The following is a 23,382-nucleotide window of genomic DNA, read 5'->3' as shown; positions in this document are numbered from 1 at the left end:
GTGTGCATGTAGCTTTAGGCTAGATAATCAATTTGTTTCTGCACCCCGGCATACTCACACATTAGAAAGTACTGGAATTTCAGTGGTCAGCTTTTAGATAGTAACTAATCTATAGGCCTCGGTATGGCATCCCTAATGTGGTTTCTGACTGCTTGAACAAGTTAGAAGGCCAAAAGACATAATTTGCTATTGTTTTTTTTTTTTTTACGAAATTGGGTAACCAGTATAAATGCAGCTGAATTCAGTGAATCCTTGCATGAATCATTCACAGTGCTCTGTTTATACAGTGGTTTCAAACACAGCATGGACAGCATCAGTTCATTTGTGTACAAGAGCTTATTACTAAACCTAAAAGCATGAAAAGATAATAAAGAAACGAAGTAAGAAAATAAAAAAAAGACAAATTTCACATTTATACAAATTGACTAAATGATTGTGAAATGGCTTAAATTGATTTTCATTTTCTGTCTGCCAGTCCAGTATTCAAAGGGTTTATCAGTGGAGAAGAATGCCAATTATTTTTGCTGCTCTAATGCCAACACCTTAGCATAAGAAATGTAGCACAGCAAACTAATTCAAACATAACAGTCATTGTACACAGATAATTATTTGCTCTGCGGTGTGACAGTACAGGAGCTACAAAAGAAACAAAGAAATTTTTCAGGTGTTTCAAGTTTCAAACCATCATTTGTCACTTGCAGTCTTTGTGCTTGTGGCTAGTGGTGCAATGCAATTCTCCTGGTGTCTTCTGCCAATCATTTGATGCATGTTAGTAATTTGGGATGGGCAAAAACTGAGAAATTTATTTTTTTTTTCATTAATATTAATTCAAATCTTCATTTTAATTGCAAAACCCTTGGACAACTCTCCACTGGTATTTTGAGTTAACTGAGAAGCCCCTAAGCCAGTATTTCTCAATCAGGGTTCCATGGAATCCTTAGGATTCCTCAAGCAATGAGCAATTTGCGCCTCTCAGGTCAGTTTAACTGATACTGATAATCTTTTTCGCTGTTTGTAAGGATGACATGCTTCCCACTGACCATCACACTAATATACTGTGAGCTGTGAATATAGTAATTATAGTAGGGGTTTCCTGAAGACCTGAAAGTTATTCCAAGGGTTTCCTCTATGTTAAAGCAGATCTATCATCACATTTATTATAAAAGGGTAGAAAACCCTTTTATATAAGGTAAACCATTTTTATTTTTTATTTTTTTTACCATTCTGTCTTCACCGCTGTGGTGGTAATTAATAAATGGGAAGCCCACAGCTTCCTGGGATATGAATGTCACTTATCCCAGGACATGCACAGATGGGACACCGTGAGATCAGCAGCATTTTTTTTATTATTTTATAGCATCCCGCCTGATCTCATGCCTATGTAGTGCAAGATCGGATGGTGTTGGAGGAAGAACCAGAAGGAAAAGGAAGAAGATGGCCACACCCAGTGTCCAGCCTGTGCCGTAACATAGAAGCCGGAAGGGACGACACAGGACCGACTCGTCTAGGATAGTAGAGGGATTGATGACTTTCCATCTGTAAAGGTAAGTGTTTTTTTCTCCTGATAGTTCCACTTTAAAAAGGTTGGTAAACACTGCTCTAAGCATATGATTGTGGCCAGCACTTTGCACAGGGCATGCCTGAGGAAGAAGAAACTAGGTGGTGTAATAGTTGCAATCTGTAATTCTGCCACCCACCACCAGAGGGATATTCACAAAGGTGCCAGAAGACAATGGCACTGATTTATTAAAGTTCCCCAGGGCTGGAGAGAATACACTTTCTTTGGTGAAGCTGTGTAATCCAGCAAACCTGGAATGGATTTCCTAAACGCCAATAGCTATTTGTTAGCAAATGCTTTCAATCCTGGACCAGATATGTTCCAGGATTGCTGGATCACCCAGCTTCACTGATGAAAGTGTATTCTCTCTAGCCTTGGAGAACTTTATTAAAGCAGGGCCAATGTGTGTATTGAAAGCAGAAACAAAGTTAGCATTAAAAAAAGCAACCAGACAGATCTTTTATTACAGAAGAGAGAGGAGATATACCTTAAACTCACTTGCCCTTACCACACCTTGCCACAAACTGCAAGAACGGATCCACTTATACCAGATGGGATTCCTGGCATTGCTCCCAATCCATAACCACACATTACTATAATCCCTACTTCCATACCCCCAACTTTTTGTTATTTAATACTTTAAAAATGGGGATGTTTTGGGATCAGCTTTCCAGTATTCAGGTTTATTTGCCATTATGTGCATTTTGATTTATTTTCATAAGTTTCTATTTCTTTACTGTATTACAATGTACTTATTTCTTGACTTTTCGTGTTGTCTATATAACTTTACTTTTCCAATGACTTATTCTGCATATTAGGGGCATATACTACAATTGTGATGTTCCTCTCACTGCGTATAAATACCAAATATTTTACAAAAATCATACCTATATAATATGAGAATGAGGGCTGAAGGCAACTTGCTTTAAAATATTGCTGTCAAAACAAGTGAATCCAATCAAAGTTTATAGTACACAGGCAGGGATTTATTCTTTACAAAGTATGATATAAAGGTTTAAAAGACCCTGTTTTCAAAAATTCTGCACAGACAATTCATTTATTTTTGGACATTTTTAGTCAGAAGAATAACCTGGCAAGTAGTATGAGATACCAGTTCTGCAATGTCTCTTGAAGCAACATTTTTTTTCTTCCCCTGCTTTCCACAAAAAATCCACACTGATTTTCCTTAGGGCTATGCAGCAGGCATTTACAGTTTTCATTTTATTTCAACACTGTCAAGGCACCATGTTTCATCTACAATAATTCTATCTGCAGTTTTGTTTAGCATGAGTGTATAAAGTCCTGGAGATTTGATGATATTTGGCTATAAAAACAAAACCCACCTCAAGTAGGATAGGCTGGGATGCTTGAAACTTCATGACCCCCCATCCAATGCCTTACATAGCTGAGCCAGAGACAAATGAGAGTGTCCTAATTTTGACAATGGTTTACATGTGCTCCATTAAGGTTCCTCAATAAGGTAACAGATTCCCTTATAGACTTGGAACCATTGTAGGTGATTCAGGATTTAAAAGTAATTAGGGCCAACCTGCGCATTGCTTGAAATATTTGTGCAGTATATGGAGTAGCTCCCAAGCTATAAAAAACAGTCTTGATATTTGGATGAGTTTGTTCTTGCTCAACAAACAGGTAGATGACCCTTTTATTGGCCAGTGATTGCTTCCTTTACAGAAAAAGAAGAACAAATCCTTTCTGAATTTATGCTCCACACTTGAAAATCAGCAGTCATTATAAGCAGGGGGAGAATCTAACTAGCGCTTTAGTTTATCTTCAGAAGTGTGGAATAGTTTAATACTTGTCAAGAAAAGTCCATCTCCAAGGTTTTTTGTTTCCTTAATTTTTATTGTGTAGTTTTATTTCACAAATCTATCACAGATCCAAGGTCACTCAAAAGCCCTTGCATGGATAATAGGTGTTGTGTTTTATATGACCTGTCACTGTGAAAGTACCCATCAGCCTTCAGTTTTATTGGATGGTCTAATACAGGCAGCAAGACAAACATTTTGACATGAAAAAAGCAAATGTATTTGTAGATATACAGTAATATACTAAATGAACTCAAATGTACTTATGCACATTGTTTCAAAAATGCTGAATAAGATTTAATGCACAAAGAGTATATAAAACATGACAACAGTTTTTTTTTATACTGTGATAAACAAACGCACTCTTGGATTGCCTGTGCAGGTCTCTCACACTGGAGGATAACACAAAACCCAGATGCTTCCAGATTTTTGTAGTCTGCAATACAAGAACACATCTGTGAAACTAAAATCCAAATCAAACCTTACATCCAGCCCGGACTTCCTAAGGTTGGAGTCAAGCAGAGGAGAGTGTATGTTGTGCTGTGAGGGTGTTGAGTGGTAGCCAAAGGGGGCATGGAATATTGTACAGATATGAACAACTTAGGGAGGCTATAAGCTTGTGGCCTACATCCTCATCTGACCCCCTTACCCAGCCTGAGACAACTTAACCTAATCCAGTACTCAGTTTAGGGTCTTCAGACTGTGACCAGAGACTACTGCTGGGGCATGAGAGTTGTGTGTGTCATGTTGGTTATCTTTATGCATTGCCCACTTTGCATAAACCTGAGGTCACCATTACACTACCCTTATGGAAGATTCTTAGGGCTATCATGTGTCAATGTTACGTGTTAGAGTCTCCAAAGGACCAAACATTACCCTGTTCTTTGGACACTGGCCAATGTTTAGGTTTTATACATATTGTGGGGGTAGTAAAGCCACATCTTGACAGTTATCAATATAGAGATCTTTTATGCATTGCATTTTTGTTTTTTATTTTTTTTATTTAATAGGCTTAGTCCTTCACAGGTGGACGCAAGGAAACTGACCCTTCTATTGCATTGTTAATGCATTGCTGTTCACTTTTCTCCAGATGAACCACCATACTAACTATTCACTCTTCAGGTCCAGTACACTGCCCTTTAATAAAGATCTGTGTTCAATGTTTGTGTTGGCGTTACTGGGTCCATTACCTAGGTGAAACATGATTGTTATGGCAAAGAAATCCAGCTGCCTCTACAGGGCTAATCCCATAAAATCATTGATGATTAGAGTGCAAATTAAATATACTGCTGTGTTCCTGTTGGAAAGGAGTTTACATAGCTTTCTGTTGCAGGTTGCACCAGTAAATGAGACAGGAAGTGAAGGATAATAACAAAAACAATGAAAACAAAAAACCTGGCTGGTAAAAAAAATGGTTTATGAAAAATGAAAAGATTGGCCAGGTCATTCAAAAATGTCATTTTCTGTTAGACTTTCGCTGTGGAAAAGTATCAGTTTTTAGGTGTACTTCTAACGGAGATAATTGCCGCAGACAGTTGGATTGGGTCATTGATTGATTGCCTATAGATACTTTACCCATGCATTTTTGGGCAAAAATCACTTGCAGTAAAGTTTATTAGTGACAAGTTCAACACAATAGCCAATTACTATTATATTACACAATAAACCCTGATTGATAAGGAGTCCATCAATTAAACATGCACCTGTCTGGAAGAATTAAGCACAAGGTTTATAATTTCTGTAGGTTAAACATTTACTATGTCAATATTTTGGCCTATGGTTCAAAGGGAGAGAAGCCTATACTTGCCTTTCACTGAACAGGTAAATCTCCAGGCTGCAGTCAGCAAACAACTGGTATTCAAGTGTTACTTGACATTGGCTTCCCATAAATTTCACACCTTTGTATGTACACTTTACAACATTTATACATGCCAGTTAAAAGCTAATATATGTATGGGGTGATCACTGCCTAAAATTTATTTACACTTGTGATGTGAGTCCCCAGCAGCTCTGGATATGAAAGCTATGTCTCTTATTCATATCTGCACCCATGTAATTTATATGTTCCCCCTTTCTTTCGCTGATCTCAGAACACCTTGTATTCTGTAAATGGTAAAAGAAATAAGAGGGCATAAAACTGGAGCAGCAGGAGTTCTGTTAAACGGGTAAAAAAATCTAAATGTTAATGTATTTTGGGTTTTAGATAATTTAGCCATTTTCCATTCAGTACGCCCCATCCACAGAAAACCATGGGTAAAGCCCAAAAATTACGCAATTACCAGTAAATAAATAAAACCATTTAAAAAAAACATTTTTCCATGTCAAATAGAAATGGACCACAGCTGCATACTATATCAGTCATTAACTCCATTATTTCATGAGAAATTAAGCAGTTAAAAATATAATAGCAATGCTGTTCATTCTGTGAATGTTGTTCCTATTAATGCAAATTGGTTAAGGGATGTAGAAGAAACTTTTTGTAGTGTTAATGCAGAGGTATAATATATTCAACAAAGGCTCTCATCTGCATCCTTGAATTTTAGAGTTTTGGTCATCTGTAAGTACTTAACTAGTTCTCAAATGCCCAAATGTTCATCAAGGGATACAGAATTCCTAGAAGGGCTCATCTAGATGGAGAAATATCCATGGTAAGGCACCATATCTTGACAGCATGTTATTGCCTTACTAAAAAAAACAATAGTTGACCTTCAACTATTGAGACCTCATGGAGTATCTGTACCTGGTTTTTGCCCAGAAAGTTTCTCTTTCCCCTCCCCGCTTTATCCAGTCTTGGTAGCCCCACAACTTCTTTTGGGAAATCAGGATCCAGGGTTTCATAAAAAGCTTGTTTCCCATATCTTTAGGTTTAAGCAGTTTTAACAGCCCCAGTCTTCGCTGTTGACATTTTAGTTATTCTCCCAGTTTGGAATTCAGGAGGGCACACCAGTTGTCTAATTTATTCTTTGATCTCCCCAGTCAGTGAGCAGTTTTGTCAAACCTTTGATAAGTTTAGAATCTTTGAGTGTAGGTAGTGGGGAGACCTCTCACAATATGGTGCCACATCAGCACACACAGTACATTCCTTTTTTTTTTTCTTGGGTGGAAATCTGAGTAAGAAGTATCCTTTACTTGAGTAAGGTAGGAAAGAATTGTTAGCCTATACATAAGGCTCCTTTTAGCTTTTCAGGAATTGGAAAGTTTCTTCCCCTATTGAGTGATGCACAGCTCCCTGCACATGCACTGTTCGGAGTCCTTGCATTTAATGGTCCACAACATGCAAAAGGATGGGGACCACTGCTCTACAGTGTTTGCTCTTAAAGTGGAAGTAAACTTGGTATCCTCCTTCATTCAGGTGCAGAAGAAGCGCCGAGTGCCGCCATCTTCTTACCTTGTCTTCTGCCTTCTTCATACATCACCCAATCTCCCACTGCACAGGCGCAAGATTGGGTGACGTAGATGGGAAAAAGAATGTCGATCACACTGTGCATGCGTGAGATCGGCATAATTTACCCCCCTCATTGAAGAATTGAGATCAGGCATGTGCAGAAGGAGCAGGCAGAAACCTTCTGGTATCCATGACATATGTATCCCAGGAGGCTCTGCGCTCCCATTCTGTCTTGATGGGTGCAGCGATCACGACAGAAGGGGGACGGGCTTTACCCTTCCCAAAAAAAAGGTAATTTTTATCTTATATAAAAGGGTTGTCTTTTATGTAAAGTAAACATTTTAGTTTAGGTCCACTTTAAGTTCTACAAAACCTGTATTGAAACAGCTAGAATTATTGCAAAATTAGATTAGTAGTTTTGTTTTTAAAGATAAGGTTTTTTACCAATTCAACTCCTAAGGAGAGAGAAGTAAACCACAATTCTGCCAGGATTTGGGTAACTGATCTTTTCTTGGTAAATTATGTTTAACATGGAATAGACCCCTGGAAGCCTTTCAGTAAAAGACTTGACCTGTGGGCTAAAAATTGTGTGCTGCACAAAGTATGCTGCCATGACTGTAGCTATTGTGAAAAGAGGGTTTCAACAATGTACAGTATGTTACATTGTTAGTAATAGAGACTCTGGTGCTTTAAATTCCTCAGCACAACATATATATATATATGTAAACGCTTATGAAAATAGTGGTAAAAGCTTATGAAAATATTTTTTTTAGAATAATACTCATTTCAGATTTGGTCTGATGTGTTTTTTTTTATAAAGGTAAATAAAATATTACAAAGCAAATTCATTATTTACAGAGATTATACATAACAATAATTGAAATTGGACATCAAAAATGTTGACAGCTGAGCCAAGATAAGTCTTGCACCCACTTCCCAGAAGCAGTAACTCTCAGAGTGTCCTGATTAAACATCCAGTAATTTTCACCCTTGAAAAAATAGACATGGCCATTTGGATGAGCCAGTGCTGCATTAGCGCTGGGTGGAACACCTTTCCAGTCCCGTATGCTGCGTGGATAATAAGGCTCCACCATCATAGATTCCTCATTAATTACATAGTACTTCTCTCCTTTAAAAACTACCAAATGTCCAAGTGGCGGAAAATATAAAGCCGTGTCAGGATGTCGTGGAAAACCATTTTCACTACACTTTTGAGGAAAACCAGCCTCTAGTCTAGAACCTTTGTACCTCCAACATCTTCCACCTAAAAAACAATTACAAAATAAATTCAAAGCATTCCACATTGATATATTGCACAATACTGCTCTAGTTATGTAACTACATTGATTGTATATCGAGGCGTGCTGAAGCACAATACATGTCTACAAAGCTCCACATGGAAGGAACAATTAGCTTGCAGGTTACATACTAATGAGAAAAGGTTTAGCTATAACCATAGAATGCAGCTCAGAGCTGACTGGCTACACCATTTACTTAGCAGGCAGCAATTACATTTGGTGAATACAGGAAAACAAATTATATGAATATATATATAAGTATATATATATATATATATATATATATATATACACAAAAATTGATGTGTATAAAATGTGATTCCATATTACTGGAAAAACTGCCTTTTCCATAAAGGTTACATATGAGGTTCTTAAATGTTACAACACATGGCATCTAGTTTTAACTCAAACTGTAATAATTTGAGTAATATTTCAGTCACAGAATCAGAAAGTATAAGATTAGTAGCTTCTACCTATCAAGCTTAATTACTCATTCTCTTTAATGGGAAACTCAGGTCAACACAAAAAGTGATAATATGATGACTAAATGGTACAATCCAGACCACACGGCTTGTAACATTTGCCACAGAAAACCGTTCGCCATTGGTGTTCCATATCTGTATATTTTGGTAGACATGTTGGAGGATTCCTAAATGCTTTTAAGTCCCTTTAGGAGTCGCCAAGGTTTTTACATGTGCCAATTGATGTGAAATACTACAAAAAAATCATACATAAAAATGTGTAAGAAAACAATGATTATTTGTATGCCAAGTGAGCCATGTAAGTGTTTATACAGATGTGCTGAACAACAGAAAAATGTGGCTTTTTACTATTATGTTCACACAGTTGATGTTATGATTCTTTACCATATATATATATTTATATTATTACACAGAAATATATTCTTCACTTTTATTTATTCTATTGTATATTGCCCTATCTGTTAAACTTTTATTGTGTAACATAAAGAAATACTTCCGCCATAAATATCAAGATAAAAATGAATAGACCATTATGTTATTATTAGGTTTTGCTGAAAAAATTAAGCTTCTGTCTAGAAATCTTTCCTGCAGTATTACTTGGTTCAGCATGCCACCGTTACTAGGACATAAAGATGTGAAAAACCCAACATTTTCCCGGAGAAAACTCACTGGAATAAAAGTAGATTTCCTTTTATATCCAAGCAAGAAGCAAACTGCAAAATATGGCCTGATAGGTATTTTAATCCTTCCTTGGATCCTGTTTTTACCCGATGCCATTTCTGCATGCTGTAGCCACAAACTTGACATTACCCAAAATTACTTGTTTAGAAATCAGACCATTAATAGAAGTGATTTCTAGGTTTTGGCGCAATTATTGCTGCAGAGAATGTAGAAAATAAATACTTAGCATAGCCTAGTTTTATGCCACTTTGCTGTCAGTTTTTATTGCACTCTGCAGTTTACCTTACAACAAACCTACTTTCATGTAGGAGTGAAAAGAATCACTCAGCAGTCTTTGTAGCTATTACAATAAACACATGCCTTTATTTTTCTTCTAAGTCATCTTGACATTAATGACATAAATGGGGAAAATCTACCTATTTGGCAGCTCAGACAGCAGGCAGTAAGCAGCCGAGTCCAAGCATTCAACAGCTGTGCTAATTTTATGCTGAAGGCAAAACAGCCTGGTTATTAGTTCCTGGTGACTGCAACAACAGCCTCATTTTCTAAGGGCAAGTAGTGTTGCTAATTAGCTCCGGTTTCCTTGACGTTTTATGTTTTGCTCGCTGTGTGACAGCACTCCTTGCTCTGTGAGTGGCCAAAGTATTTAAGGTATGGCGTAATGCTATCTGGAAATGTTTGTGTATGTTCAGGGAAAAGTATGGGATTAGGAAAGAAAGTCAGTCTCAGCACTGCCTTCTACAAATCCCTGATGGTGAGATCTGCCCCTGGAAATGTTCCAGGCTTTAAATTCAGTTCACAGTAAACTGCTGTCTTTATTTCTGTAAGTTACATTTCATGCAAAGGTAACTGTTGATAAAAGTTGTCATGATAATCAGCACGTTGCCCTCCTTCACTGCTTTTCCATTAATATCTAAAGTTGGCTTCACAGCAGTGCATTGTTGTATTGCTTACTACAACAACGATGATGTGTATTGTGATTGCATATGTAAAGAATTAAAATAGATAAAAAAGGGCTATGCCCCCTCCCCCAAATTGCTCGGAGTTACTAAACCAAAGATATTGAAAGTTCTAATAAGAGTAAAGTCTCAAAAAAAGTATCTTCCTGTTCTTTGTATTCCTAGTGATCGCATAACCACAAATGTCAGTAATGTAAAACTTTTAGAGTGTTAAACAGAATTGTTTGGGTGCTGATCAGGCTTGGAGAAATAGAAATTTTTAAAGCTGACGAGTGAAGTTGTCAGCAAAGAAAAGGCAGCATTAGCAGGTAATTTGTTATCATGGCATACAACAATTGTTATTATATTAGAGCAGTGGTCCCCAACCTGTGGTCCGCGGCTCTGGCCAGCGGGGTCAGGAGAAGGACCAAGCTTGGGGTGGCGCATCGGCCAGAGCTGCGTACGGATGGCAGGCTCAGGGAAGTGAGTGAGTTCTGTCTCTGGACACAACCTGCCCACTCTACCATCGCAGGCTCAGATCTGCGATGGGAGAGTGGGCAGGTTCTGGCATCATGACGTCACTAAAGGGGAAGTTCCTTCCCTTTGAGTGACAAGCGGCTCCCTGTGCATGCGCAGTCCTGAGTCCGTAAATTTAGTGGTCCGTGATGTCCAAAAGCTTGGGGACCACTGTATCAGAGGGAACATTTCATAGGGTGATGTTACTTTTTGCACTGTGTTACATATTAGGTAGAGTGCGGTGGGTTCCTGCTTTGTGAGCAGGGACATTTCTTCTTCTGATGCAACAACCTATTTTTAATGGATAAATATTAGACTACACCAAACTAACAAGTACGGTCTTTAAAAAACAAAAAACATGGGGAGAGCACCTATTAAGTTAGTAACTTAAAATAAACACCAGGGTGAAAGTTTACTGGCTACATGCTTACCCCAAATCAACAAGTAGTAAAGCCAGTCATAGTTTAACTATGTACATGACAAATAAAAAATTTTTAAAAATCAGCAATGGCAATTCTTATATTGCCATGTCCTCACATGTTCACATTATGGAGACAGGAAAAAAAATCAGGAAAATTTTGGAATAAAAAAATTAGTGATTCTGTTGAGTTACTAAAAAAAACATACTGTAATCCAAATCATCAAAGGGTCTGCTGTGTGACACAGTCCTCTGACACTTCTGTGAGTAACTGGCCTGGGTATTTCTCATTAGTGGTCTACCTGGGAATTATTTCAAACATTACCAGCTCTGGAATATGTAACTTCGAAACTGCAGTCTTTATCAGAAATTCTCACCTTTGAAAAAGTAAAACTTTCCATCTGATCCTGATACAGCTGCAGCTTCAACAAAAGCTGGTAGTTTTTTCCACCTCTGCTGTGTGAGCTGTGGCTCCGACACATTCCCATCCAAAGTCACCATCCAGTAGTATCGGCCTTTGAAGATGTACAATGTTTCTTTCAAGTCTGTATAATCAGCAAAAATGTAAGTTGCAGATAGACTTATATGTTGTCAAATACATAGAAGAGTTAGCTAAACATTAGGACCTGATTCACCTGAATGGGAATGCAGTTACCAAGGCATGCCTTGTTGTGCACTACTTTAGGAAGAAAAGGGCATGTATGGCAGATGTTTGGTCTGCAGAAGGCGCACCAAAAAGCTCACACAGGCCCATGTATCTAACACTAACATTTTTGTTTTAGATAGAGTGGTGAGGGGTTGGAACACCTGCAGAAACCTACATTCTCCATTTGTCCTGGTGACCTTTGTCAATAGGACTGAAATAAATAGAAAGTCTAAAAATCCTGGATTTTCACCAAAACAGAATAGTGGAGCAATCTTCCAATGCTGCTCTTGTGACAACTAGGAGGGCATTTCGGAGCATTTTCTGTAAGTAATGGGAAATCTCCCCAATTGGATGATAAGAACAATACCTGACAGGGGCTGTTACAATTTCTCCTTGTATTTATTTTACTGTATAAAACAGTCCCGCATTTGTAAGGGGTTTAAGTATTTCCTTGTGCAATATTGGTGCATTCTGTTTTTAATAGGTCCAGCTACCAAGACAAACTTCCTTGCAGTTTCCCCATTACATGTTTGTTGTGGGATATGATAACAAGTCTAGAACTGAGAGAAAACTAGACCAGCATTTTCTACAGGAAACATCTATTGGGTATTTCTCCCAACTCAGCAAGATTTTAAAGCTATTTATGTTAAAATTTGATACAGTTTGCCAACAGACCATAAACACTTTGAGCACTGTTGCTATACAAGCTGCAGTTTACACTAATTATTGCACTTCCACTAATGACAAGTTAAGTATTTATTGTGCAGGTGTGTTCCCATAAGTATGGATTTGACAATTACCTATATAATCATTCCTGCAAACTGCAAATTCTAGTTTTAGTATTGCCACTCCAATCTGTGATCTTTTGTATTGTTTAGGTGTTCACAAACACTGATGTTTATGTATAAAATAAATAAAATGGTAGTAGTTAGAATTCTAACATTTGCAGAAATAAATTGGTTACTGCAATGATACTTTGATTAGAATTAATTCTGAAAAACATTTTTAGCAATTTATCTACCTAATTGATTTAATATATGTGCTTTATTTAGTCCTTTTAGCTGGTCCCTAAGACATAATAATACTGTTTAATGGATTTACTGCATTCTTATAGTCTTGTGTAAGTTTCTATTATACCAATTATTAAATCTCTGTATGCTTTTAATTAGTGAAGTTCTTACCCCAAGTGACAGCATCAAACATGGACTGGCAGTAATAGGGTTTGGCTGCACCATCTGTGACTCCTTTCTTTTCTTCACTCCAATCTTCAAACATGGTGAATTGTTTTCCAGGAAGCTGCACCAATCTGCCACTTGATGGAGCCCCTGTCACACAAACACAAAGCTTAATTCACAGCAAAAATATGATTTGGTCATATGGACACTCATTACTATAATATAGTGTCTAGGATTCATTTTATAGATTGGGTTTTACCTCCAAACAACGTTGTAAATAGCATGTACAAGCTTGTCTATCCACAAATTATATTTCATGTTTGGTATAAGATGCAGAATTACTCATCAGTGGCTTATTTCTTGGGAACTGTAGAACAAAATGTTTGTGCACACAGTGTCAGATCTTCTAAGGCAGCAGTCACCAACTGGTGGTCCGAGAGTAGATACAACTTTTGTTGCGTCCACAGCCCTGCGCTACTGTCCCCCCAGGATGTTTAGCTGGTCTAAGACCAGTACAAGTGGAGCAGTCCCACACTCCTTTCTACTTTTGTAGAATTTTGTATTTTATTATGAAGAGCAAGGGGGCAGGAAATGTAATACCACCTACTGACAGAGCAAGGAGACCTTACTATAGGTAAAGCAATACTAGAAACTTTGGTGGCTACACATCACAGACTGGAGACTTCAAGGACAAAAGGAAGAAGCAAATAGACTCTACACCATCCACCCTAAACAGATATGTCAGATTTCCAGGCTGTGCCTTTAAAATGGATTGCCGCTGTTGTACGTATGTTACAAAACACATGGTGTAAAGGCTAATGTGCTCATTCATTATTTTTAACACATATACAGTAACAGTAAGTGTACCTCTGCACATTGCAATGTGAGCCTCAAAAAATGAACATCTGTATTATGTTTTATAGTTTAGTGACGTTATGAAGTAGGTCATAGCAGCCAAACAAGTTTATTCATAAACAGTATAATCCATATCACCCATGTACCCATCATTTAATAGATTACCATAGAGATTTTGGATGGCAAAGATATCATCAAAATTCAGCACGTAATCCCTGCCTAGTTTCTTGTAGTATGGAGACATGAGAGCATTTTTGAAGGGTGAATGCTGAAGGCCAAGTGTGTGCCCAATTTCATGTGCCAGGACAACAAACAGATTTCTGCCCTTCCCATTTAATGACCAGTGTTCAGCATTATCGAAGTGAGCTTCTCCTCTTCTTGGAAAAAAAGCATGGGCCAGAGCACCACCTGCCAGAAGACACAGGTTATTGTTAGTGCAAAGAATGTGTATGGAGCAAAATACAATGTCAGGTCATTAAACAAACTCTCAGAGAGTCTAACATTTACCATCTTTACCATTCTAACAATCTTTACTATGTAGCACTGCTGAACAGCCTTTGCAGCAAGAACTACCCCACTGAGCCCACTTCTACAGCTGCCTCATTTATGCTGTAGTCTGCTGAACTTCTGAAGACCACACAGCAGAGGTTGGACTAAGTCGTCCCCCTTCCAAGTCCAAGTCGAGACCCAAGTCATTGACACCAAGTCCCAGGTCAAGTCTCAAGTCACCAAAAATTCTTCCAAGTCGAGTCCCAAGTCAAGTCACTTCATTTATCCCCATTTGTCCCCATAGAAAAACAGAGCTCTGATCCTGTTCTTGAGCACAGGATTGCATTCTAAGTCCACAGCTTTCTCCTCTGACAGCTAAAGGGGAAAGTGAGGAAGGTGGTGAAGCTTCTGTAACTCTGTCTTCTTCCCCCTCCCTCCTAGCTGTTAGCAGAGAAAATCAGAAGTCAAGTTGCAAGTAGAGTTGCAACTAGTTCATTAGGCGACTTAAGTCGGACTTGAGACCAAGTCGCGCAACTTGAGTTCCAACCTCTGCCCCACAGTAAAGATTTAAAAAAAATAAGCCTAAGGGAAGTATTTTACTAGGCTGCACTCATTGGAAGTAATATTTTAGGACAACTGTCCTGCGCTATTCTTAGTTTAGCATAAAGTTAGCAAGGGTTAGAACCTTCATTTTAAAACCTCTACTAAACAAAAAATGAAACAAACCCCTCGTGACCCACCCACAAACATGAATAGGATCTTCAAAGAGGGGGATTTTATTGCTGGTTTTGTATTTCTTGTTCCAATAACGCAAGAAAAAGTGAAAAGATGTTAGAAAAGTAAAACATAGTGGATGTTTGGACCCTTTAACACTGTATTCAATATAAAAATACCATGTTTTCAGTATTTCTTATTCCTTTTATATTTGGACAGGGAAATATACTTGAAAAAATTAGTATCAGAAGCTTCTCACTTCCTGTTTTCCGACAACAATCAATATCTTTTTCTATATACGTTATAAATAGAATAAAGGCAAAAAACGTAATGATAATACCATAGCTACTGGCAAAATATGAAATATAAAAAGTGATTCAGTTTAGAAAGGTTACCTAATATCTGAACTAGTCATCTAACAAAAGAGAACCACACCAGATTATCTTACTTTTAAATATTTGTGGTGGGAATATGGATGATTTCTTACAAATAGTGTTGTTATTATTATTAATAATAATAATAATAATAACAATAACAAATAGGATTTTTATAGCACCACATATAACGCAGCGCTGTATATTAAATAGGAATTTTGCAGACTTTTACAGCTGTAAGGTGATATACATACTATGCTGATATACTTAAGTCACACTTGTAAGGATTTAGGCTAGGTAAGGATGGGCAGTCAAGAATCCCCCTTCACACAATTGTAATGAAATCAGACTTTGCAGAGTTTTCCTTTTAAAACACTAACAAATGCTTCTGCTAAATCCAATCGATGTATATATTAGCATTTAAACTCCTGATTTTAAATGCCTTTTACACTTGTATAAAGTCCCATAAACATGTTCAAACACAGTATGGGCACTTGGAAGCGTTAAAAAGAACATCAGTGTGGAGACTTTGCCGAAATGCAAGATAAAGGCGTGTTGCCCCTGGCTAACTATACAAGCAATATTTTTGTGATCGAAACAGCCTAAAGAGTACGTTTTTAGGAGTTTGTATACATTGTCATTCAGAGCTGACAAAATACATCCAGTCCGAGGGAGGAAGAACTGTGGATATAAGAAGACTCTGCTGGGTTTACAAGACAGGATGGGCCTGTACTGAAATACTCTGTACAAACGAAGTAGGAGTCTGGCTTCTCTGAACTAGTTTCTGGATTAGTATACCACTCTGTATTCTAACAGCAAAGCTTACAAGAGTGAATGAATTACTACCTGGTCCATCAAACGCATGTCTTGCTCCATCATTGTGCTCTCCATCGAAGAAAGCCAAACGAATGTTTGCCGGGCCGCCTGTTTCCTCAGAGAAGGTCAGCGAGGAGACATTACTCCACAACTCAAATGCTGCTTTCACTGCTTGCCTCACCTGATGCTGAGACAAATACCAGGGCCAGTTCACAATCTGATAGGTCAGCTGATGTTTGTACCATTTATCTGGAACAGCAAACACATTTATGATAATTTAAGTATGGAATTATGAGAACACAGATCAGCAAAATTTATACACAAAACCATAAGGCAATTTAATTTATTGTATTGTTGATTAATAAAAAGGATAAAAGTAAAATGAACTGTTAATGACTATATCAACTAGTTTACAGCCTAACTCCACCCACAATTGAACAATGCAAAATTAGGTTGATGAACAAAAAGAAACAGTGTATATAAGCAAAGTGGAGTATCTGTTCCATAGGCCAAATGTGCTTGCACACAGTATTAAAGCTATGTTTTCTCATCTCTGAATTCAGTCAGTGAGCGGTGCAATTAGATGTAACCATTTGACACCCAAAGTAAGAAGAACAACAGATGTCAGACTACATTCCTTGTAGTCTGATTTATCAAAACTCTCCCAGATGGAGAAGATAGACTATCATGGGTCAACCTGGGGGATCCAGCAAACCTGGAATTAATTTCCTAAAAATTATTTACTATTACTTAGCAAATGTTTTCATCCAGGACCAGATCCTTTCTAGGTTTGCTGGATGACCCAAGTTCTCCCATGAAAGTCCATCTTCCCCCGTAGTAATGTGCAATGTGATTTTGTCCTTTTTTTTACATTACAAACTATTTGTCAATACCATTAAGATCTAACAATAACTATCAATACCAGGGGCCAGCCATGTATATACACTGTGGATACACTACAAGAGAATCCTATCAAGGGGATATAAAATGGAGGCCCTGTCTCTATCAGCTAACAAAATTCCTAATTTGATTAGTTATTTGAACAGCCTCTAGGTATATTTCTCCTTGTTAGGGAAAATTATCAAAAATACAAAAGAACTACCACCGTGTCAAACCTGAATCAGCATTATATTTGGCCTGTAAAAAGATTAATGCCATTTAAAAATTGCAGAGGTGTTGTAGGGATATCAGTGATATCTGATAAATAAGATACCCAACACACAATTTCATGCAACTTTAATTTGATAATTATGCATTACCTTGTCCTCTAAGAATAATGAAAATTGAAAATACTGTAGAATTTGCTCCATGATATAGTGTATTTTAGCTAACAGCCAGAATAGAAGAAATCTGTCATCACCTGATAGACAGCAAGCTATTCTAAACACATACATAAGTATAGAAATTTCAAGTCAAGCAGTTTAGAAGTTTACCCAAGTACCTTTTATCCTTCTGTTGATAATGCTAGTTCTTTGTTCAAACACTCATTTTTCTCTGAAAATCATAATTACCGTCATTGCACTGGTAAAGTGATGCTAACACCTCAGTGTGCAACTTCAAAAAGACAGGAAAGCAAAGCCATGACAAGCTTGACAATTCCAAGTGGGGAGATAAGTTGGTAAAAAAGGTCCATAAAGAACAACTCAGTTAAATAGATAATTTATTGACATTTTGCCAAATAAAGACTCAATTAACAGCCGGCCAAGAAACAGTACTGCATTGTAACAGAGAACGCGGTTTAGATTAAGGAGCTACATCACAAAGCTCAGTGACTCACTCAATCGTATTGAGACAGTTTGTCTTTTCTCCTTTTACATATCATTACCTACAGACAGCTATAGTCTGCATTCCTCACCAGGCAAGCCTTGCATATACACCTAACCCCAAAGGCAATGCTTGTGTCATTAATGATTCATCATAGCATCACACATGACTCATGCTACAGAATATCACCCGGCTTTCTATCTAATATCTATCCATTTACATGATAACACAATTATTTATTTAATTGCTTGTTTATTTTTTAAAGATCACTGTAAAAATATGATATATTCATAAACTGGAAAATATGTAACTGCTAAAATGAAGCAACAAATCAAGGATACAGATAGTCATTAGAGTGTCACATAGCGACTACACAACAGTTCAGTTTATTAGTTAATATAGTAACTGTGGCACAAAACAAAAGAAAACCCTGAAGCTTCACACACCCACTTAGGAAAGTCTGCTCTGGAAAGACCCATGTCTGTAAATTCTGTAAATGTCTCAATCACTCAGGTCCAATACCCAACTCTTCATTTGCAGACTATTACTAGATTCATTCCATGTTTGATGGATTACCCAGGTTCTTCTATGGTAGTCTATCTTCTCTAGTTATGGAGAGCTTTAATAAATTAGGCCTATTTTCCTCTCCCTGTAATCTGTGCTGTGCTTCTGAGCTGTGACAATTAAATATAAGTGCTCATATGATCATGAAGGTCATTGCAAACTATTCTACACTGTAATAACTTTAACAACATGTTGGGGTTCTGGAAAATTAAAATAAATATTCACCTGTGCCTGCACATAAGATGATCTGTCCACTAGAGATGTTTGGCTCTGACTTTCGTGACAGGTGTAATTTTGTTTAGGTTGTACATTAATATACATAGGAATTACAGAAATAAAAGGCAAACAGAAAACCTTTTCCACTTCCCAAGAGGGAAAATAATCATAGAAGGTACAAATCACGCCTATAAAAAATATACATACACATTTCTGAAGAGCACTGCACAATAATAATAATATTCTGATGGGTAAACCTAAACAAGGGCAATCTGTGGTCAGGCCTTTCCACAAACCCAAGCTTATAAATTACACATCACACATTCAGAGGTCTATACATAAATCTGTGAATCTGACACTCCCTAAAACATTCACTGCTGGACAATCTTCCAGGTCCAGGTGTTTGACACCAATGACAATGATTTTTTTTTGGTAACGCCTAATGTATAGAGCTGTTTAAATCAGTTAACTAGTTTAGGTACTGAACACCTGCTTTTATATCCATTGAATTACACTACTAGATTGTAAGCTCTTTGGGGCAGGGTTCTCTCCTCCTGTATCACTGTCTGTATTAGTCTGTCATTTGCAATCCCTATTTAATGTACAGCGCTGCATAATATGTTGGCGCTATTTAAATCCTGTTTATTATTATTAATAATAATAATAATAATAATACCTGTTGTTTTTTTGTGATCACTTGTGTTAAGGAAATAGACTACCAAAATTCAGACAGCAAAAAGCTTACTCCGTTTTGGTTCAAACAATGTCAAGAAGAAATGGGTAAAGCAAGTGCTTGTTGGCCAGCAGCACAGAACCAATGGTTCATTTTTTTTATATAGAAGAAAAAAACTTTAACTATTAGTCACATGCATTTTATTCCTGAGAGCCTAATCTTTGGGAATGAGCAGATGCCCCACCACCCATTGCTCTTGGTTGGCGATCCTCCTGTCTGTAGCAGTTGTTAAAAGTACACACGGGGGCTGTTATAATAAAATATTATAGATTATTACCTGTGCAAAGTCAAATATTAACTATACTAATGAATATGAGGTTATATGTGATTATTCATTATTATTCACACACAAGCCAAGTGAACAGTATTCCTATTATAACCATACTCCTATAGTAACCCAACCCTACTATATATTTTTAAAACGTTAAGTACGCAGGTGAAATATCTGTTGCACAACAGCCTATAAAGAACATCAGAGTGGCAGGAAAGACAATAGAAAGTCTTGCCTTGTGTTTACCTGTATCAAATACTCTAACATAGCATTAGACTGAGTAACCTCAGACTGAGAGTGTGCAATCTCTGAATCCCTTTGCACACACTGATGATTAGTACCCATTAATCACTCAAACCCCTGCAATCCTTTCAGCTCTTCAGATAAAATTCCCAGCATTTTTCAGTGTTCTCATCCTAAGCCCTGGGGTTTGCTCTGTTCAGGTTTGAACAAGATGTTTATGTGATGCAAGCAGGTGGTTTAAAGCTAGTGTAGAATAATCAGCTGACTTACAAAACTCAAATGCTTCAACTTGTTGAAACTGGAAAAACAAGAGCCTGTAAATTGCTATGGTGTTAGGATAAATAATTGATACATATAGACACATTTATAATTCCTAGCAACCTCATCGCACTTGTGCAGGGGGTATACAGGAGACAGCTAAATCTGAGGTCAAGGGGCCAAGCGTAACGACTACTCCCTTATTTAAAGGTTAATCTCCTTTAATTTTCCTTTTACATATCTGCGTTTCAACCTTCTGGAAGAGTTTTTAGGTTTCTTGCTAGTGATACATTGATAAAGCAATGTATGACATTTAATATGGTTTCTGGAAGACATTTAAACTTGTACCAAATTGAATTTTAAGCCAGGAAGCTGTAGCATTTAATCATTAAAAGGACCCTTTCATGATAAAAACACTGAAGCTACCTTTACTGATCTCATGTAAAAATCAGGGTAAAAATACCACTTTCTGTCTCTCTCTGGTTTATTACATTCTAAGTCACCGATCCAAAACAAACATAGGGATTGGAAAGTTGGCGCTCCTAATCTGCATTTTTTTTGAAAAGTTGGAGCTTCTAAATCAGAAAGACAACCATCAATCAACATTTTTAGAAGACACAGTTAGAAAAGGTATTTCCTCATCTGTTTTAGATTTAGAATAGAATAAATTTTGCCAAAAGTGGTCAACTCACTTCATCAAGAGCAGCCCCTCATATCGTCATCAAAGGGCCACACTTCATAATCAGAAAATGTAACTGAAAGTCAGATACTGCAGACTAATCATTAAAGTTCTTGGAGACTGGAGACACCTTACAGAAGACTGATAGATGTCACTGCTCTTACAGCCCTTTTGTAAATCAATATTTGCCCATTTGTGCACCATACAGCTTCTTTAAAAACAATATATGCCCCATTTGATAATTTTGTCAGAAAAATCGATTATAAAAATATAAACAGTGACATGAGACAGACAACACAAAACAAATTCAGGGGCAATGCCAATAACCAAATCCCCAGATAACCTTAAAAACCCCACAGGAGTTCTCCTTCTTCACTACTCTGTATAGTACAAAAAAATCCACTGGACAGACACAATTTATATTGTCCAAAGAGTAAAGTTAGATTAGATCTTTAGGATATCTTATAAAGTAAACGGAAACCACAAAAGGAAAAATTTTGTGTAAAATCCATATATGTTTGGTTTCACTCTTTTGAATAGAGTACAAATTAAGTTTTAAACTGAAAAGAAAAACACTAACTATGCTGATTCTGTTTTAATTGTTCATTGTGCTTTTTATAGCCCCAGGTAGCAGTATTGTTCATGCCCAGTGTGCTACAACATGTTGTAACCATCTGAAAATTGGGCTACATCTGGATGACATATAAAAACAGCAACACAAAACTGCCATTTAATTTATGATAGCTTTGACATGTGATCCTAAGGTCACTAAGCGTCACTCGAAAACAACAGCTCAGTCTGTTTAAAGCTGTGAATGGACCATTTTCAATCAATATGTTTCCTGGTATAGACTACAAGGGACCTAATGAGTTTGTTTGGCACTGCCAGCTGCTCAGATGACAAAAGATAATTTACTAACAATGATTTTCTTTATTACTGTGTTACATCATATTGTGGCCTTTATTATTATATTATTGTATTACAAGTAAATGTGGCATAAAACTGGCATAAAAATGTCATAAAATTAATTCACCGGTATTTTCATGAAATGGAATTATATTGCAAGAGAACATTGAGCCTGTAGCTGGCATGTTTTATCAAATAGAGATATTTAAAGAAAAAGAACCTACTTACACTGCATTGCACATTAGTAAAGTCCAATTAACCCAAAACTAAATAAGGGCAAATTCTTAAAGCAATCATGATGATCACTGTACATTAAGTTTACGGTGGTTGAATGGTTAGCACTCTGGCCTTTGCAGTGCTGGGTCCCAGGTTCGAATCTTGGCCAGGACTCTATCTGCATGGAGTTTGCAGGTTCTCCCCTCGTTTGCATGCGTTACTTCAGGGTATTTCCGTTTCCTCACACATTCCAAAAACATGCAGTTAGGTTAATTGGCTTCCCCCCAAAATTGTCCTCAAAATGTAATAAAGACATATGACTATGGTAGGGACATTGGATTTTTAGCTCCTTTGAGGGACAGCTGGTGACATGACTATGGAATTTGTACAGTGCTTCGTAATATGTTGGCACTATATAAATACTGTGTAACAATAATAATTAGTAAATGAACTTTATAAATTGAAAAAAAAAAGCTACGGGTTTATTTATAAAACAGGGAATCAGACATTCCCTCAAACATTCCCTCTTGGGGATCTTTATTGACAGTAATTTATTCTTGCCAGGGGAGGTTTAAGGGAATGTCAGATTGACTAATTTATAAACAGAGCCCTATGCATAGCTGTGTTGAACTAGTAGTGAATCTATCCACAAAGTTCTGACCCCCTACTACAAATGACTACAAGTCCTTTACCTACTGGTATAGATACATTATTTACACTGTAATGTAGGGATGCTGGAAAATATAGTGTGACATCTATTGTTCTTTTTACCTTAGTTGTCACATGATCACATCTGGTTGAATTCAGAGATTGGAGGAAATAGGTATACAGCAGTGTTTGAACTCATTAGGACCATGACCAATTTGTTTCTCTAAATAGTTTGTTTCATTAATTAACCTGAATGCTATTAGAAATTGTCTTGTTAAATTATAGATTTTGGGTGGGTTTTAGGCTGGTTAGATTATTGCAGTGCACTGTGTTTCAAAAAATGCTTAGGTAGGGTCTACTTTTTTATTTTATTTGTAAATAACTTTTTTATCTGTATGTCAAAAAACTATTGAGCTACTAATTTTGTTTCATATTAAACATAAATGTAATGAAATTGACCCTATAGTAAAATGAACAGTATGGTATGTTGTACACCGTCATGCTCTTCTGATTTCTCCATGTTGCCTCATGTAACCCACATAAATATAATAATTAAAAAGAAAAAAAATCCCCCTCCCTTTTTACTTCTCCCCTCCTCTTTCTCTCTTTCTCTTCTCTCTTTTCCTATACTCTTTAATATAAAATCAGCGACCAATGAAACCTAATGGTAGATTGCTTACTGGTATAACGGAAATGTTTTTATGTACGTATAC

The 23,382-nt window shown here is 37.0% G+C and overlaps 1 protein-coding gene across 1 annotated transcript in view; it reads right to left on the bottom strand.

The window, feature by feature from the left end:
• Nucleotides 1-7,560: 7,560 nt before the first annotated feature.
• Nucleotides 7,561-23,382, bottom strand: part of MMP28 (matrix metallopeptidase 28) — a 31,420-nt gene continuing 15,598 nt past the window's right edge. Inside the window, exons 4-8 of the mRNA XM_072416902.1 lie at nt 16,202-16,420; nt 13,944-14,186; nt 12,930-13,073; nt 11,480-11,647; nt 7,561-8,033 (exon numbers count right to left, since the gene is read on the bottom strand). Coding sequence (XP_072273003.1) covers nt 7,660-8,033; nt 11,480-11,647; nt 12,930-13,073; nt 13,944-14,186; nt 16,202-16,420 — 1,148 coding nt within the window. The 3' untranslated portion in view covers nt 7,561-7,659. The remainder of the gene's footprint in view (nt 8,034-11,479; nt 11,648-12,929; nt 13,074-13,943; nt 14,187-16,201; nt 16,421-23,382) is intronic.

The sequence above is a fragment of the Pyxicephalus adspersus genome, chromosome 1 (genome assembly GCF_032062135.1).
Source record: "Pyxicephalus adspersus chromosome 1, UCB_Pads_2.0, whole genome shotgun sequence".
NCBI lineage: Eukaryota > Metazoa > Chordata > Amphibia > Anura > Pyxicephalidae > Pyxicephalus > Pyxicephalus adspersus.
The sequence above is the reverse complement of the archived record's forward strand: the minus strand, read 5'-3'. Positions and strand labels throughout refer to the sequence as shown.